The sequence below is a fragment of the Miniopterus natalensis genome, chromosome 14 (genome assembly GCF_054644295.1).
Source record: "Miniopterus natalensis isolate mMinNat1 chromosome 14, mMinNat1.hap1, whole genome shotgun sequence".
Lineage (NCBI taxonomy): Eukaryota > Metazoa > Chordata > Mammalia > Chiroptera > Miniopteridae > Miniopterus > Miniopterus natalensis.
This window is the reverse complement of record NC_142094.1, coordinates 35,418,901-35,437,494: the sequence shown is the minus strand read 5'-3', so window position 1 is coordinate 35,437,494 and position 18,594 is coordinate 35,418,901. Positions and strand designations below refer to the sequence as shown.

The 18,594-nt window shown below is 39.4% G+C and overlaps 1 protein-coding gene across 1 annotated transcript; it reads right to left on the bottom strand.

Annotated features, from left to right (window-relative positions):
* Positions 1 to 100: 100 nt before the first annotated feature.
* Positions 101 to 17,551, bottom strand: LIPM (lipase family member M). The gene is made up of 9 exons (XM_016220739.2): positions 17,405 to 17,551; positions 14,384 to 14,501; positions 8,900 to 9,098; positions 7,938 to 8,047; positions 5,767 to 5,903; positions 5,481 to 5,627; positions 4,190 to 4,261; positions 2,915 to 2,986; positions 101 to 370 (listed from the first exon to the last, which is right to left on the bottom strand). The coding sequence occupies exons 1-9, from the start codon at positions 17,549 to 17,551 to the stop codon at positions 101 to 103; spliced, it is 1,272 nt and encodes a 423-aa protein (XP_016076225.1).
* Between the last annotated feature and the right edge of the window lie 1,043 nt (positions 17,552 to 18,594).

The window sequence follows — 18,594 nt, the reverse complement described above, 5'->3', positions numbered from 1 at the left end:
GATAGGTTTCCAGTTCTGGAAATCCTTAAAACCCTCTGTTCATGGACCCCAGCCCCGTCATCCACGAGGTTTTCCCTAAGACTTGTCAGTACCAGATGCTTCACAGTCTGAGCTCACACATTCCCTGGGAAAAGCTGGTCTCCTCCTTTTTCATCATATATATGATTTCATTATATAGACGCTGAGGAGCATCCAACCCCCAGATGAAATCCACGTGCGCCCATTCAGGAATGTTCTTATGGTAGATGAGGTTGTTCATTTCGGAGAGCAGAGATTTCACATCATCTGGATTTGAAAGCCAGTCCTGACCTCCAGTCCACATTGCCGTAGGGACTGTCATGTCTCCAACTTTGTACCTTATAGGAGTTGGCTAGGGAAAAAAAAAGCTGTTAACCATAGATTACATTTGGACTTCCAAGCTCATAATTTACATTCCAAATAAATATATTAAATTTGCCATGTGTTGTGATGAAATATGCCAAACAGATCTGCATTTAGAGTTTTTGTTCCAGCACCTACTTGAAGGTAAAATTTCCTGAACCTCACTGAATCTCAGTTTCTTCATCTGTGAAATAGGGGTATCTGTAATCACTTACTAGGATAATGAGAACACATGTAAATTGCCTACCACTTTAAGCATTAATTTTCAATTCTTTCTCTTCCTATTAATAAATATTTTACACATAAATTTCCTTTAAAAAGATAATTTCACAGACGTTTCATGAGGCCAGAGTTAGAGATATTCTACAGAGAAAGGCAAGAGAATGGAACCCACTGAGAAGGCCTCTGCTCTGGATCTTCCCAGAGGTTTTTCTATAACAGAAAACCCTTGAGGCAGGCCCAGCTTGTTTGTCTTCAAAATCATGGGAAGGTCAATGGCACTGGAACTCAGGTAGTCTGAACCAAGAGAAGATGTAAATTAGATCCCTGCTCTAGTCCCCCATCCTAGAAGAAGGGTGTCTAGGATTCTTAATTCTTGAGAACTTCTCTTATTCAAACAGTGCTACAAAATCAGACTGGTTGCACCCGGAACTTCCCACAGAAATGTTGAGGCCCATCTCTTACTTAGAAAATCCACCCTGGAGCTTATGCTTCCAATTCAGCCAGCCCCTGTTCCACTTTGTGACTTTCTAAAAATTTGGAGTTATAACGTGTGATATTGCAACGTATAAGAAATCTCCCTTTGGTCTTCATCTCATTTCTGGCACAGAGCTCCTATAATCCTTAGTTAAGGATTTTGAGATGAGATCATCCTTGGTTAGGGTCGCCCTAAATTAAATGGCAAGTGTTCTTTGAAGGAAAGAGTAAAAGACAGAGGAGAAAGCCATGTGAAGATGTAGGCAGAGGTTGAGAGGTTGGAGTGATGTATCTACAAACCAAGGATCACCAAGGACTACAAGCAACCAACCACCAGAAGCTAATAGAGAGGCATGAGGCATGGGGCAGATTCTCAGAGACTTGGAAGAACCAACCCTATTCAAACCCTGATTTTTAGACTTTTGGCCTCCAGAACTATGAAAGAATAAATTTCTACTGTTTTAGTCACCACCATTACCCCCTCCCCCCTCCCAAAAAAACCCACCTTTGGAATTTACTAAGTGATGAGAGACATAAAGGTGTCTTTTGTTATGTTAATGAATGAACTGGAAACAGATCCAGGCTCCTCTTTAGCAGAGTCAAACCGGTGATTAGAGGATTGGGACTTTCTGTCCCACACCCCCACACCTCTCAGGAAGGGACAGGGCTGAAGACTGGGTTCAATCGCCAATGGCTAATGTTTTAATCAATCATACCTATGTAATGAAGTCTATGATATGAGACTTTCAAAAAATTACCTGTGTCTATTTAGCTCCTCCGGCTTTAAATTTGTATGGTCAATATTTGTTTACCTTCACACACAAGCTAACTAATAATTGTCAGGGAAGATTTTTATGCTCAGAAAAGTATAACATCCACTTCTGAGTCTACACAACATTTGTTTTTATTCTATAGCACTGACTACCCATTTTCTTAAATTATTTTCTTAAATTATTTTCAAAAATGTTTTTTACTTGCGAATTACAGAATCGTCATAAATGTGACCAGGGAGAACTCTTCAGGGTGATCTAGTCCAATAATGTTTAAAGATAAGGAAACTGAGGCCTGAAGAATCAGAGCGGCCTATCCATGATGACACAAGAGTATAGTGCAGAGGCAAGACAAACACAGTGATCCTCACTCACCAATTAACACTCTTTTTCTTTACGCAACAAGCTTTTTAAAATCGAGTTATAAGATTGTATTATACTGTGAAGTGATGATCACAGTAAGTTTAGTTAACACCCATCACAACACAGTTACAAATTTTTTTGCTTGTAATAAGAACTTTTAAGATCTACTCTCAGCAACTTTCAAAAATACAATACAGTATTATCAAGTATCGTCACCATGTGGTCCATTATATCTTATGACTTATTTCTATTATAACTGAAGTTTGTGCCTTTTGACTCCCTGCACCCATCTCCCACCTCCACCCCCTCACCCCTGTCTCTGGTATCCACAGATTAATGTTCTTTGTTTTGTACCATAGAAACCTCACCCCTGCCACTCTCGCTGGTGGTTTTTTGGTTTAGATCCAAGGAGGATTCTTCTAGCAGTAGCCACCGCAGACCACGCTCTTCCCTTCACTAAGCCTTCCTCACCTTGCTCCTAAGGAGCCCAGTGCCTCCCTCACGAAACTCTCCAGAAAGTTCTCCTACCCCCTTGTCAAAGCAGCCGGCCTCCTGGCTGAGCTGTGAGCTGTCCCATTTTCAAATGGAGTCAAACCCAAACTATTTTCCGCTCGCATTCTCTTATTTTATTCCCGTCTCCATGACAGACTGCCGCTGGAACTTCCCTCTCGTGCACTTTGAAAGGGTGGCATTGATTTCTTTACCTGATTGCCTTTCTCCAGATTTTTGGTCTCGCTCCCCCAGTCAAATGCCCGGAGTTCCCCAGAATTCGCTGCCTAAAAGGAAACAAACATTCACACGGTATATTCCAGGGCAGCGTGGGCAAGGGAGAGAGAGAGGAGGGGTGGAAATGTGCCACCAGGCCTGCAAACGGGGGGACGCAGAGAGCAAAGGCTGAGGCTGAGGTTCCGCTGGATTAGGATAGCCCAGGCGAGCGCAGGGGCAAGGACGGGAGCCGGGCACGGCTGCAGAACTACTTGGCCACCGTGGCACCCGGCTCCAGAAAGGGCACCCCCGCAGGCGCCTTCTCGGTGGGTATTCTGCACAGCTCCAGGCTGCAGAGGGAAAGCTCTCCCCGTCACTGGGAGACGTGTTGACACTTAATCCAACTCAGGATTATAAAATCTCTCTCCCTCTCAGTCTCTCTCTCAAACACACACACACACACACACACACACACACACACACACACACACACTAATGACCATACAAAAAAAATTTCACTAGACTCTAAATTGCTAGAAAAACAGAAGACAGGTAGCACCAGTGTTTCTGATTTATAGATGCCATCACTATTCTTAAAACTCTCTGCTTGAGGTAAAGCCCTCATTTTTGTTAACAAAGTGGTATTTTTAACAGATGAGAATCCAAGGTTACTTATGCTCTAGCTCTGCCCTTGTATCCATCCTAATTTCCGCCGTCAATCAGGTTCACTCTATAGTATCACCTAGAATGAGCAATATTATGAACATGATTAGGTTCAGTGCGTCTTCCTTGGTGAAAGGATAATCAGCATTCGCATTGTCCTTGACTCCATTCTGAGCATCTCACTTCAGCCCCGCCTCCTTTAGTTCGTGTGACTGGTGACCAAGACGTCCCCTCGGGTGTTTAGGTGCGGTCTTCCCCTCCTGTGAGACCTCTTTGGGTCATTAGGTCCTGCCTTAGCATTTTTGTTGCTACTTGACTGTGCTTCAGGAAGAGCCAAAAATGATCTTCTCCAGCCTCATGTTGAGGTGGCTAAAGACAGAGAAAGGCCTCACTGGGACCATCCGAATTCACAGTTTTAATGTCCACTAAAGACCTCCGTGGGCCCATCCTTTCCTCCCATCTCCTGAAAAGTGTCAGTATTCTAGATCACATTTCATTTTATAATAAATGTGAAATAATCCCTGGTCTGCCAAAAGGGAGTTCTTTGATTAGTCCAGACAAAATTCACAAAGACACTTACTTAGGGTAAAGTACAAATTCAACATTCTTACCTGGCTCCAGTGCAGGATATTTTGCACAGATGTTCCGGCAGGAGAGTGAGCAACGTATACATTTGCCCGGCTCTGTAACAAAGCATGAGTGGTTTGTGGGACATGGAAAAACTCACAACATACGCACTTTGTCAAGATCAGATCTCCAGGTGTCAGACTAAGAAGTGGAAACAGCATTAAATTGTCAGCCATGACCCATGAAACAGTAATATGCACAAGCGCATAAATAAACAAGCCTCTGAATGTATTTCTGAGCACCTATAGTTTTCATCTGAAGATTGCTTCTCATTGGGTATCTGAATTTTTTTTTTTTAATCTTAGTACAGTAATTAAGGAACTGGCCTATATTCAAATCCTAGCTCTGCCATTTAATTTTTAAGTGGACATGGGGGTTATTTAATCCACTAACGCTCAGGATCCTAATCTGTATAGTGGGGAAGTTGATAATATCTGTCTTATAGGATTGTTAGCCTGGCACATATAAATGTTTATCAATTGGTAACTATTAATCATATTATTTTAAAAAATAAGAAAAAGACTCTTCAGGAATTAAAGATGTGTTCTTCCAACTGTCGGGGTTGCTGCTGGCCAATAGCCCTCTGCTGTGGGGCCTCTTTGTGGGATTGTCCCAGGCGCAGAGAGCTGTCTTGCCCAAAGTATCACCCAGTACTGGTGTCATCTGCATTAAATGACTGGTTGATGTGAGGACATAAACACCCAGCCCTCTCACCCTCACTTGGGACAGCGCTGAAGGGTCATCCCAACTTCACCAATCCCTGTTGGATCGACCAAGTTTCCCATTAAGAGTGCATCACAGATCTGAGTGCATCTGAGATCTCCATCTCAGAGTGTGCTTCCTCAGAATTCATTCAGTGTCACCCACCAACTGGTAGCTATGCCTAAGCCAAACTGAAACTCCCAGACACCCTATCAAAGGACTTAAACTACAAAAGGAAGGACCCAAATAGAAAGAAGAGGTGGATACTGCATGGCGGTTCTCTGACTACTGGGTTCGGATCACCTTTTTTCATCTGCTAATTGACTATATAAAGTTACTTTCATATCTCTTCCATCTATAATCTGTGAAATTAACATCTACCAATGCCCTTACATTAATTAACCTGACCTTAACCCACATTAAAGCATTTCCCATATATTAGTATAACCTGGAGAAAACTGAGATTACATTTCTCTCTAAGTCTTTACTGGCAGTAGCTCACCTTTAAGGAGTGAGACTAATAGCTTCTAGCTTTGCTTTGGGAAACTGAGAATTTACTAGGTTCTCACTTACCATGTTCATGTTTTTTGTGTTAAATCCTCCCAGAAGTAAAATGATATTGCTGCAGATCTGATCAATAATCATCTGGCCACAAAGGTAAATATAAAACTGGCGGAGGAATCTGGTCTGGTACAGAAATTCTTTCCTGCCAAACAATCCCTGTAAAAATAAGAAACAAGATAGTAGTCATTGCATTACAGTGCAAAAGAAGTGGCTCTAATTGAAAAGTGCAAATCTTACCTTCCTGGGCGGGAAGACTCTTGTACATAGACAAAGAATTTTCTGAGGAGTCACATACCTTGATCATCATATCTGGCAGCAACAGAAATTTGGTCCCAGGGCTTTTCGCATGTTTAATAGTAGCTATGGGTGCTAAGGCAAAATATAGTTTTATTTTCTGAGCCAGCTCTGGCATGGTGGAAAATGCAATAAAGCCTGCAAGAGAAGGAATTGTCAGTGTGGATACTGGATAGCCTAGAACTGATAAAATGATTATTTTACTTTTGTCAAGATATTTCAGTAATTACTTGTGATTAAATCTTAACTTTCCCATGAAATTATAAGTTCCTTGAGGGGAAAAAACAACAACAGTGAAGACTCCTTTGTGTTCCCTCTGACATTTAGCTTATTTGATGTCCATTAGTGGGTTCTCATTGAATTACTGAATTAAATTATTGAGGCCCATAATATGGACTTTGAGACTTTGATACATATATATATATGCATCAAATATACATATTGAGAGGTAACTATATGCTAGACATTTTGCTGGTGATATTTATGGTTCTTACCTCACTCAATTCTCAAACTTTTATGCAGTATTTTTAAATAAATCTCTATAGTAAAAAAAAAAAAAATTAGAGAAATTGCCTTGTTTATTGATAACAAAGGTGTTCTGTAAAATAATGGGTAGAGCAATGTTTTGCTGGTTTTTTTCTGATCCCTAATTGTTCTGGAACCCAAATTGTAATGTAACATGGTAAACAAGTTGTCTAGTGAACTGGATTCCAACTCTTATTTTTGCCATCAATGTGGTATGGTGCACTAGTTAAGTCACTATGTGTCTTCATTTCTATACCTATAAAATAGAGTCAAATTACCCAAGTTACCACTGTACAAGCATAAGCTCTGTGGAATCTTAACTCCCCTCAAATGTCAAGATCTGGGAACTCTGGATCACCTCTCCCATCAAAACCTCTCTTTATGTAAAGCAACTTTGAGTTCTCCGTATTAATAGCTCCATGATTGACTAATAGAATAATACTATGCTTTTTTGGCCACTTCCTTCTTCTCAGAGTAACATTTAGCCTCATCTTTAGCACCTTTGTCTTCATGTCAAGTTGAACAATTTTAGGATAGAGAAAAAAATTTTAAGACCTCTGGAAATTAGAGTAGGAGCAGGCATAACACTTAAACTTTCTTTCTGTGAAGTATGTGGTGAGACATAGCATCAGTAGGATCAGTTAATGTTATTGAAAAATCCAGAAAGGAAAATGTGAAAGTCAGTCTCTTTTCACTCACTGGAGAGCATCAATTGAAAAATGAACCAACTGAACTTGTGCCCTGAGTTCCCGTGAGTGCTCACCCGTCTCCTTAGAATCCCTTACCCTGGCCTTCAACTTTGGGTTTAGCTCAGGGTGAAGGCAAAGAGCTCTTCTCAGTCCCTTCTAGAGAGCCTTCTCCTCATGACACACACTGTGCCTCTCCTGATTTTCCTTCTTTCTAAGCCAAGCACATTTTTCCTGTTGACATTGATCTAATATAAGGCCAGGATAGCCTGCCTCTCCTCCCATCTTCCCAAGAAGGTGATCCATATCTTCTGGGGCCATGAGTTAAGGTTTCTCACAAATTCATCAAAAGCCAAAGGACACTAACATGTAATTGCAGACATTGTCATTAGAAGGCTAAAAAAGAGAGACTTGAGTAAACTCCTTCATCAGTTCTGTATATAGTGTGATGAAAATACTTAGTGTCTACTGATTACCTTTTATGTGCCAGACACTGAACTCAGTGTTTCATTCATTCAAAGCACTTATTGAGTGCATACTATGGGCCAGGAACTGCTCTCACAGTTGTGTTTTAGACAAAATCCTTGCCTTCACAAAGCTCATATAAATAATCTTATTGAATGGCCCATCACCTCTAACACCCCTAAGAAGGAGCTATTATCCCCATTTTATAGATGAGAAAACTGAGGCCAGAGAGGTTAAATAATTTGCTCAGTGACATTTACCTAAGAGGTGGTAGAACCAGCATTTGAATACATATCTATCTGACTCCAAAGCTTTTGCTCTAGCTACCATACCAGAGGCCTTCCTTAATTCCATTCCCACTTCCTGTAGCTCTTGGAGTCACTGAAGAGGGTAAGGCCAGAGGAGTGAAGTGTGAGATGATGGATCCCAGGCATAGCTGCACACCATATGCTCACATTTCTCCTGAGTATACAAACCTGCTTTCCTTTGAACCTACCCATAGTGGTGCCCTGTGAATAGCCGACATAATAGATCTTTTCCTGGCCCGTTTTCTGCAAAATAAAGTTTATGACTGCAGGAAGGTCAAACCTAGCCATCTCATCATAACTACAAGGGGAAAAGACAAAGTTATATGAAAAATTATAATCAGAAACAAACAAAAACAGCCCCCCTGGTTTACAAATAAACCCTTGAGTTGTCAGCCCCAAGAGTTTGTTACAATGGCCCTCATAACAGTCACAATGGATTTGTTTCAAACTTGTGATGAATAGGTGTCTCTGAAGTGACAGGCTGTTAGCAAACTGCTATTTTCTGCAGATGTTACAGAGAACTAATCATCTTCAATGAATATTTACTGAGCACACTACCCACCTTCTAGTAGAGGTGTCCTGTTATTCTGTTAGCAGAACAGCACTGGGTCATGCAGATTCATTTATATGAAAAATATTAAAGATGTTTCTTTGATGAAATGGATAAAGAACAGGTTGAATGTCCATAGATAATTTAAATAAAAATATTAAAAATCTTTTGTAAGAGTGTGAGAGATGTGCTAATCAAATGGATAGTCCCTAAGGCCTAATAGTTTTCATATATTTTTAATGTTGTCTGGTCTCATCTGCCCCTGGGGGTAATAGTCCTTGTCATAACTCACAGAAGAGTTAGTCCTACGACACCCATCTATAAGAAAATGAACATACACTGGTCTCATTCCAGTCTCAACCTGACACCAACCATCATTCTCACCACATTAATCAGGCCCAATCCTTTACTTGGGGAATTCAATTTCCCCCACTACTTCCCCAAAATAATCACTAGTCAGTTAAGACAATTGGGGGATACCATATCAGGATATTGATGGGCCAACCAAAGAAAATTTCCCAAATACTAGACACCATAATTTTTTACCGAGTTCTTCCAAAGACATCCAGGTCCACCTCCTTTCTCAATATTTTCATATACCTGAAAGCCCAGAACTCATCTTGGTCTATGGAGAGGGTCTTGTGTTTTCGAGACCACGTGTTTCCCCTGCTGTTCCCCAGCCACACGTCAAAACCAGCATCTGCCAGAATGAATCCCAGGCTGTTGTTGGGAAGGTTGGAAATCCAGTTGCTAGCATCTCCAAGTAGGCCATGCTGCAATAACACCACAGGCCTGGGACCTACAAAAAAGAGAATTTCAACTGTGGGAAATGTTCTCTACCTTTTTTGTTATCTCCTTTTGGTGAGGGTGTGAAGGAAAGGTAATCTTTGTACACTATGAGTGGGAAAGTAATTGGTACATCCATTAGGGAAAACAATATGGAGGCTCCTAAAAAAAAAATTAAAAATGGAACTCCTATGATCCAGCAATCCCGCTTCTGTGAAGTCAGTGTTATATATACATATATATCAATCACACTTCAATTAAGTGACAAAGGGTGTGGATTCTGCTTTTTCTCAAGGCTTTGGCCAACCCTCTGTTTTCTTAGAGTGTATAAATAAAGCCCTGTGTTTTAATTTTTTATCTAGTCTTTCTTTACAGCTTACAGAAGTCTGTTTTGGGAGAGAAAGGACTGCTTAGAGGCAACTGTGAGAATCCACAGATGTTCACAGTAAATATACACATTCCTGTTTAAAGGGAGAGGTAGCACAGAAATGAGGGGAAGAAGCTGGAGAAGCTGTAGATTTATACTGCCTCAGACCCCTCCCTTTCCCATGCTCCCCTTTCTCAAGAGAAGTGATGCTCCACAGTTTTCTCCCCCTGATCTCTTTGTTCTGTTTTCCCTCCCCATCCTTATAAAAACCTTTGCCTGCATTGAGATAAAGAAGATGGATTTTTGAGGACAGGAGTTTCCCATGTTCTCAAGATCACAGCACTTGAATAAACCTCTTTCCTTTCTCACCAGCATCTGTCTCACGAGTTTCGCTTTGTTGCATCAGACAACTGAACCTGGGTTTGGTTAAATATACAGGGTGTCCCAAAAAAATGTATACACACTTAAACAGCTGATAGCTCAATTTTGAAAATGAAATGTATTTTAATAAACATTGCCTTTATAATTATTGAAAGTGTGTGTATACATTTTGGGGGAACAGCCTATATATATATATATAAGATATTATTGACATATTAAGACATATTACTGACATACTAAATTATACTAAATAAAATGAGTCAGAAAGAGAAAGACAAATACTGTATGATCTCACTTATATGAGGAATAAGTTTAATTCATAGGAACAGAGAGTAGAAGAGTAGTTACCAGGGACTGATGGGTGCAGGAAATCGTGAGATGCTGGTAAAAGGATAAAAGTCTTCAGCTCTAAGATGAATAAGTTCTGGAGCTCCAGTATATAGCATGGTGACTATAGGTAATAATATTATGTTGTATACTTGAAATTTGCTAGGAGAATAGGTCTTAAGCTTTCTCTCTCTCTCTCTCTCTCTCTCACACACACAAGGTAAACTAAGTGAGGCTATGATGTGTTAATTAACCTGAAATAATTATTGTGCAGTGCATACAAATATCACATAATTACATTGTACATTTTAAATATATACAAATTTGTCATTTATACATCAATAAAGCTTTGAAAAGACCAAAAAAAAAAAAAAAAGTAAGCTAATATTGTCAATATAGGAATAAGCCATCATCATGTGCTTCGTAATCTGCTGCACTGGGATAAACACAGCTTCATTTCTGTGGTATTTCTGCCAACATGTATAAACTGAATCTCATTATGAAGATGTATCAGACAAGCCAAATTGAAGAATATGGCATAAAATAACTGTCCAAAACTCTTCAAAAATGTCAAAGTCAAAAATACCAAAGAAAACCTGAGGAATTTTTTCAGCTTAGAAAGTAGACAAAGAGACAACCAGATATGGTATTTGATACTGGATTAGATTATTAATGATGGGTGGTGGTTATAAGTGACTTTGGCACAACTAACAAAATCTGAATATGGGCTATGGATTAGATACAAATATCAATCAGTGTTAGTATGTGTGAAAGGGATCAGGATATTTTCCCTACCCCCTCCAAATATGTCACTTTGGAATAAGAATTATTTTGTGCTGAAGGCATTTTAATTCCTGAAATCCCTTGTCTGCCTAAAAACAGGGACTCCCAAAAGGACTCAATTGTCATAAATTTCCTCCCCTGAAGCAACTTTAATCTCTTTTTACAGAAGAGAAATTAGCACCACAACCTGACAAACATTGTCACAAACTATCTTACCGGCTATCTATTTTCCCAAGGACCCTTTATCTTTCCACAGTCATTTGCTTTTCCTTAAGTGCTCTTTCTCCCTCTCCCCCATCCTTACTCAGTTAGGTTTATAGATCCCCCAAATCTACCCACCCTTCTGAGTTACTTATCTCTGAGTGCTCCCCTGTATAAGTGTGATACACCTGCTAATAAACCTCCGCTTATTTTCCTCTTATTAATCAGTCTTTAGTTAGGCTGATTTACAGGGCTCCAGTGGGAGAACCTCAGATGAGTAGGAGAAAAAGTTCTTTTCCCTCCCTAACATTAAGAAATATTCAGGGGTTAATGGGCATGATGTCTCAAACTTAATATCAAAGATATTTGGAAAAATAATATGAGACAAAGGGGATGTACATGGAGCAAAATGTAATTCACAGTTGGTAAATCAGGGCAAAGGGTATGTGGTAGTTTCTTGTACAATTTTCTGTACATTTGAAATTATATTAAAATACAATTTATAAAAATACCAGTAGGGGATAAAGGATTAAGGGCATTAGAAATTCTAACATGATAAATAAATTAAGATAAACATTATTTTGGACATTAGCAAGTAATACTGAAAGATTAATACAATGTTGCATCTTTCAGGGGCAAAAACATTATGCTTTTGATAGGATTTACGAGAGCTAGACCCAATCCTGAATGTAACGTCCACAACACAGTACCTGGTTTAGAGGAAGAGAAGCTTTGCTGCTGCTGTTACTAGAGCTATAATTTTCAAAGGCAGTTATTCTCTGAGCTTCCGTGTCCTAATGAACAAAGCAGTGATAATTCAATGCCTACCTCACAGTTTGGAAGGTTAATTGAGATACTGTACATTAAGCATTCAGCAAGCTGCCTGACCTCTTATAAGATGGTAGATCCTCTTATTCATTGAACTGATTCCATATGCAGGCTCCCTATAGGCAGAGGCCTTTCATTTTATGAATGAGGCAAATGTAAACTTTATGAATTCCATTTGCCTCATTTTATTCCTCTGGGAAAGGGACATGAGGGCTGCTAATACAGGGCCAGGAAGACAAAACTGAGTTATTTTAGGTTTTCCTTTATATCTGGTCATTGTGTTCATCCTCTTAGTTCTCAAGGAGAGGACCTCGATGTGATGTGATCAAACCAAGGGGGATCAATGTTGCCCTTTAAATCCTTAGGACATTTCCCATGGCTGGGGCCAGCTTGACCCGACCTGGCAGAAGTTTGTACTCACTTAGTGAGAGAACTGACTTATAAATGATCCGTATCGTTTCAAATAACCCCTAAAGTCATGAATGTTCATTTAAATTGTAGCCCAAAAGTGAATGTGTAAGCGCTACTTTCAAAAGGCTGTCATATCTTAGGATGGCCCGGCCTATTTTCTCTCTTGATGTAACTATATAAAGTGGACAATGATTATCTGATGAAGGAAGATTTTTAAAAGGCTTCTGTCACAAACTTATAGACATTTTAGTTGTTTTCAGTATGAATTTCATTGGTGTCTTTTTGAAGAGATGTTGAGAACTCTTGCCTTCCTTTAGTGCTCAGAGATTTCCTCCTTTCAGAGGCCAATGGAAGCTGCAGGAACAACAGCAGCCACTGGAGGGGAGTATTTTGCACAGACTGGACCAGAAAAGCTGTCACCTTGAACGCCAAGCTCTTCCTTGGGCAATGAGTGAACCATGTAAATAAACAGGAGGTGAGAAAACAAATTCCCATGAATAGGAGCTGCAGGCATCTCCCTTGAGCTTAGGAAATACCACAGTCACTTGATTGCTTGGCATAGCCTATGCCTTGCTTACCCTCAAGGGTTAATGCAAAGTTATCTGTGTCTCCAGGTTATTAATTTATTCATTCCACATATACTTATTGGCACCTACAATGTGTGGTTAGTACTCTTTTAGGCACTAGTAATAGCCTTGAACAAAATAGATAAAGTTCTTGCTCCTAACGAATTTATATCCTGGTTGGGGAGAAACAGATAAACAGACAGGCAAATATCTACAGATCAGGTGGTGTTAAGTGCTATAAGAAAAATTAAGCACCATAAGGGGCTAGCCCTCAACAGGTGGCAAGGGGTTGCTATATTGAGTAGGGTGGTCATGGAAATAATGTGATAGAGGAGTTCTGAAAGAAGGGCCAGTGCCAACTGTAGATATCTGATGAAATACTGTTCCACAGGGAGAACTGTAAGTTCAAAGGCACTGAGGTGGGAGCATGCTGGACATACATAAGGTACAGCTGTGAAGTTGGTATTTTTTAAAAAGCTGGTTTGCAAAAGATTGCACAAGTGTAAATTAGACTACAACAGAACCCTGAAGCTTCTTTACACCAAAGGCCAGTAGCATTTGCCCAGCATCTGCTGGACCTAGTTAAGAACAAGGGCTATGGTGTCCCACAGGTTTTTATTTGAGCACAGGTTTTGCAACATACCAGCACGTGCTAGCATAGACTTTCTGGGCAAGTTTCTTAACCTCTCCGTGAGTGGCAGTTTCTTATAATTATTCTGAAAGTCACATGAGACTAATGCAAATAAAGCACTTAGCATTTTACCTGGCATCTAGAAAGAACACAATGAGAAATTATATCATCTGGACTCATGACAGGTGGTGTGGTTGCTGTTATAAACAGAGCTAGAGTATTAAAAAGAAGAGAGCCAAATAAAGATGAAGGATGGGCACAATTTGATGTGTAATGAAGGTGAATTTTTTAAAAGCCAGCAGTTGCTGAAAATCCCTATGCAAAAAAGGGGATGTTATATGAACTATGGAAAAATGTACCAAAAAATAAAAATATACACATAGTGCCTGATTCTAAAAGACCACAGTGAAGATCTCGGCAACATCTTAGATATTTAAAATGCTGTTTGGTTGGGGAATATAGAGTGTGCAGGGGTTGGTCTGGTCTTTTCAAGAGAACATGAATGGATATTCTAGAATATCTGTATGGGAGGGGTTTGGAAAATGGGTTTAACTGCTAGAAGAGATCAAGAAATAGACTTTTCTTAAGGTCTTTTTTGAAAAGTAAACACTATGTTTATTTGGAATAAGTGGAGGTGGGGTGGTGGTGAGGGGGATTGAGGGGAAACTGAAGTCATGTTTTTGGCCTGAGCAATGGGCTCCAGTCAATACCCGTAACCCAGACTCCCTTTTACACGTTCATATCACTAAGAAGTCATTACTGTAGGAAGGCTGCCACCCTGGGCTGACTTAGGGTAAACATACCTGTCTTCTTGCTTTGCACGAGGCCTTGCGGAATTCTGTTAACGGAAAGGATGTACCCATCTTCTGTTGTCACTTCATACTCCTCGCAGGCATAGCCTTTATGTTGGATGATTTCGCTCTACAGAAAAAGCACAGTTTCTTTTGAGTTCAGTTCTGTAAGGCTATGTTCGCAATTATCCCAAAGTAAAAAGTAGATTTATTGATGCTGAAAGACATAAATATAAAACTCCTTTCTTTATTAAATCATGTTACCTCAGAAAAATTAGCCAACCCTCTGCAGTTCTCATTTTCTTTATCTTCTATATGGAGACTTGACTAAAACCATGGCTCTCCAAGTCTCCACCCTGGCCCCAAACAGCAGCAGCCCTTGGGCACTTGTTAGAAATACAAATGATCAGTTTCCAGCCAAACCTACTGAATTGGTCATTCTGAGGATGAGGCCCAGAATTTGTTTGAACAAGCTCGTTAGGAAATCCCTGATATTTAAGAACCACCGGACCAGGACACTGATTCCAAAACCTGGGTGTGTATCACAATTGTCTGAGGCGCTTAAACATACAGGTTCTTGGGCTGGGATCAGGTAATTCTAATGCAGGTGTTGTCTTATGAAAACACCTGACCATGCATTTCCTCACTTTCTTTTCAGCTCTACAACCACAGACTTAAGAGCAGTAGTTCTTAACATTTTTAGGTCAAGGATCTCTCAGTGAATTTGAGGGGTTTCAGATTTCTTGTTACCTATGTATGACCCATGGTTAAGGACCCTTATTGTATACAGTTGCTACACGTAGAAACTCTGTAAAATATGAAGCTGCAGAGATCTCCTAAAGTATTCTCACTGTTCTTGCCATTGTGATCATTTAGAGAAGGAAGGAATTATTTCCATCAGCTGCTCCTTTAAAAGGAACAAAAGAGAAAGCTGGGTGTCAAATGCCCTCAGTGGTATATAAGGCAAAAGGGCATATTAGTTAAGAGAAAGGCCCTAGGGTCTCATTGCTTGAGTTTTAATCCTGGCTCTCACACTAAAACACAAATTAGCTATATGATGTTGGGAAACTTACTTAATCTATTCCTATTCTTCAGTTTATTTGGGAATTAGGTACACTAATGATTTATACTCCATGGACTTATTGTAAGAAATAAAAAAATATAAAGCACATATAACACTAACTGGGTTACTTGGCGTATAGTGGATACTAAATGAACATTAGCTACTACAATAATTAAAAATCACCCCACTCTTTCAAATAACTCCTATTTATCTTTCAGACTTCATGTTAAAAAAACTTCTCTTCAGAAAAACTTTCCTAAATTGCCTGGGTTAAGTTCCCCCTATTTTATGTTTTCTTCTTTGATTTCACTGTTCTTGTAATTAGTAATGGAGTGTCTCCCTTCCCTACTGATTGTAAGCTTCATAAGTAAGGAGTCTGATATTCTTAGACCTCTCTGTAACCTCATTGCATAGCATAGTCGTAAGGGCCTAAAAAGTGTTCAGTTAACACTTACTAAGAAATTACATAAATAAGTCAATTGTATACCAAAATATAGGATAGATTATATCCATATAAATCAGTATGCAGTCAAACACATTCAGAACTTGAATCACATTATTCTATTTCATTTAATTTATACGAGCAATCATATGAATTTCCTATTTTGCTTTGTCTCTCCATGCATAAGTGCTCCATGTCAGAATCCACTTCAGGAGTTTTAGGGCTCCTGAAACTCCAACAGTATGTTGGTGCTGTGCAGACATGGTGGGTGAGGCCCAGGGAGATTGCCTCCGCCTACAGCTAAAGAGATTCCCTCCACCCAGTAACCCAGAGGAATTTGTGTGGGACCTTCTCTGGGCCAGAGGATGGCTCCTGAAGATCTACGTCAATTTGCTAACTATCTGGACAAACCACCAAAAGACAGTCAATCTTTAGAATGATCAAAAGAAACCTGATATTTAGCATCATGTAGATTCAAAATATTTCTATGACCTGTCAGAGTTATAGAATCTATTCAAAGGAGGCTTCTGTAAAAAGGATCTTAAATATGTATTCAGGGATGTTAAATCTATGAGAAATCTATGGATCGTGAACACTACACACAATCATCTCACTCCTCTGGAAGTAGCCTCTACCTCTCACAAGGAGGGTTTATTACATGCTGGTTACAATGATATGTTCAGGCAAGCTTGCTTATAAATTACAGCTCTACCACCTACTGGTGGCGTGGCCTAATTTAAGTTGCTTAACTTCTTTAATCTCAGTTCCTTGATTTTAAAAATGAGGATGATCATATCTATTGTATAGGGCAGTGAGGATTAAGTGAAATTATTATTTCTGCAGCTTTCATTACAATATCTGCTATGGGATATGTGTTATTATCATATGGCAGACATTATTAAAACTTAACCAAGAATTTGAAAGTAGGCCAAAAAAAATGGTCTGGGATACCTAAAGAGATGTCACGTCATTCCTGAATTTTACTCACAGGAGGCCCTCTTCAGCAATCTTTAGGGTTCATTTATTTATTGTCTGTCAACAGAGTTACCAGTCCAAAATAAGATAGCAAGAATACATTAGAATGGTGCAGGAAGCTACTAGAAGTGGGTGCCCTGATACTAAGGAGTGGGGGATAACACCTTATAATATAGGAGAAAGTAGAAAAAGAATTAAAAGTGCAGACAAAATGGAAATACTTGAGGGTCTGTGCTTGGCCTAAGATACTACAATGATTTATCTGCTCATAGAATCTAAAAATTCAAGAAAGAGTTAAATTATGTTTGAAGCCCAAAAGGATCAAGTCATTCTCCCAAGTTTACTGAATTTGTTTGAGGAGAACCCAGTCTACCCACACCCAGTTTTTCAGTTTAGGACTTTCCTGAACAATATGCTAATTTGTGCCTGCTCAGCTAGCAAAAATCACCACCATATATAAATATAATACACAATGCAGGTGCTACACAGATGCAAACACTAACATGGAAGGCACTCCATTCCCCTCAAAACATTACTGAAAATCCAAACTTACAATATTCATGAACGCTTCTGGGTCCACATCTTTCGTCGGCATACGTACTGAGTTCACATTTCTTTGGAACAAATGCGCCACCAGAATCAGAAGCCACATCTCAGTTCTGTGTGAAATAATCCATTCTCTTGACAAGATTTTTGACATGGTCCAACATCTGCATTTATGTTTTCCTGGCAATATAACAACTAATTCTAAAGTCAGAAGGATCTGTAGGTTTAAAAACACGTATATTCCAGCTGTAATTCCTTCCTGAAATTCTGGAGCAAATTAAATAAGCTTGGTTGACAGGAATGAAAGAACACCAAGCTGGAATGGAAACATTGCCTAGGATGTCCCAACACCATCTGGCTCCTCCCACTGCCTCACACAACTTGCAGTCACCAATCCTTTAACTTGAAGGTGTGTAGAACTTTCTTTGATGCCACCTGGAGTTATGTGCATAAGATACAGCCCATAAAAATCCCTGTGCTTCACCATCAGGTAATAAGGGGCCTAGGGGAGCATCTTCATCTTTTTTCTTAGTTTTTATCTTTCTTTGATAGGTAGAAAAATGTAGAGTCTGCAGAAAATATTACAAGTTTTTATAGTCACAGTCTAAGGCTTGAATGACCACTGTCATTTGATTAAAGACCAATGTAGTAATAACTGTTTTTACTTAATGTGTCAAAAAAATTTAGGACATTTTCTATTTTTAGTGATGAGGGAGAACATTGATTAGAAGAAAATGAATCTTCCATGTTTAGAGAATTTCTATCTTCCTCCACTAAATAGACATGTACAAAATTTTTATTTTGAGTTGTAGTCGCTAGTTAATTGCTGAGAGATTAATTCAAAGCATATCTGGTAATTAAACTCTCTTCAGTAACTAAAATGAGTTGCAGCCTAGTTGTGTTCACTGTGTGGCAATGTGAGCAATTCCTTAGACTCCTAATATTTGATCAGGCCAGGAGGGTAGAATTTTGTCATTTTTAAGTGAAGAATGTGTTAAAATGTAAGGAAAATATTATTTAAAGTAAAATAGTTCTGTACTTTTACATCAACTCTTCCAAACTGAGCTAAGAGCAGTCACACTAGTTTGTATACTTCTGGAATGCGGTTGGTGAAGGAGCCGAAGCTGGAACAGGAATGGTGAGTCCGTGAGAAAGTGCCTGCCCGTAGTCTCAGCCTCACCCACTCCGGGCTGGCTA

What these genes read in the sequence shown, in the direction of transcription:
- LIPM (XM_016220739.2), bottom strand. Translation starts at nt 17,551, where the DNA reads ATGTCAAAAATCTTGTCAAGAGAATGGATTATTTCACACAGAACTGAG. An exon ending in TGCCAGATATGATGATCAAG is followed by an intron (nt 5,628 to 5,766) that starts GTATGTGACTCC and finishes TTATTTTTACAG; the next exon opens with GGATTGTTTGGCAGGAAAGA. An exon ending in ACACAAAAAACATGAACATG is followed by an intron (nt 4,262 to 5,480) that starts GTAAGTGAGAAC and finishes GCTTTGTTACAG; the next exon opens with AGCCGGGCAAATGTATACGT.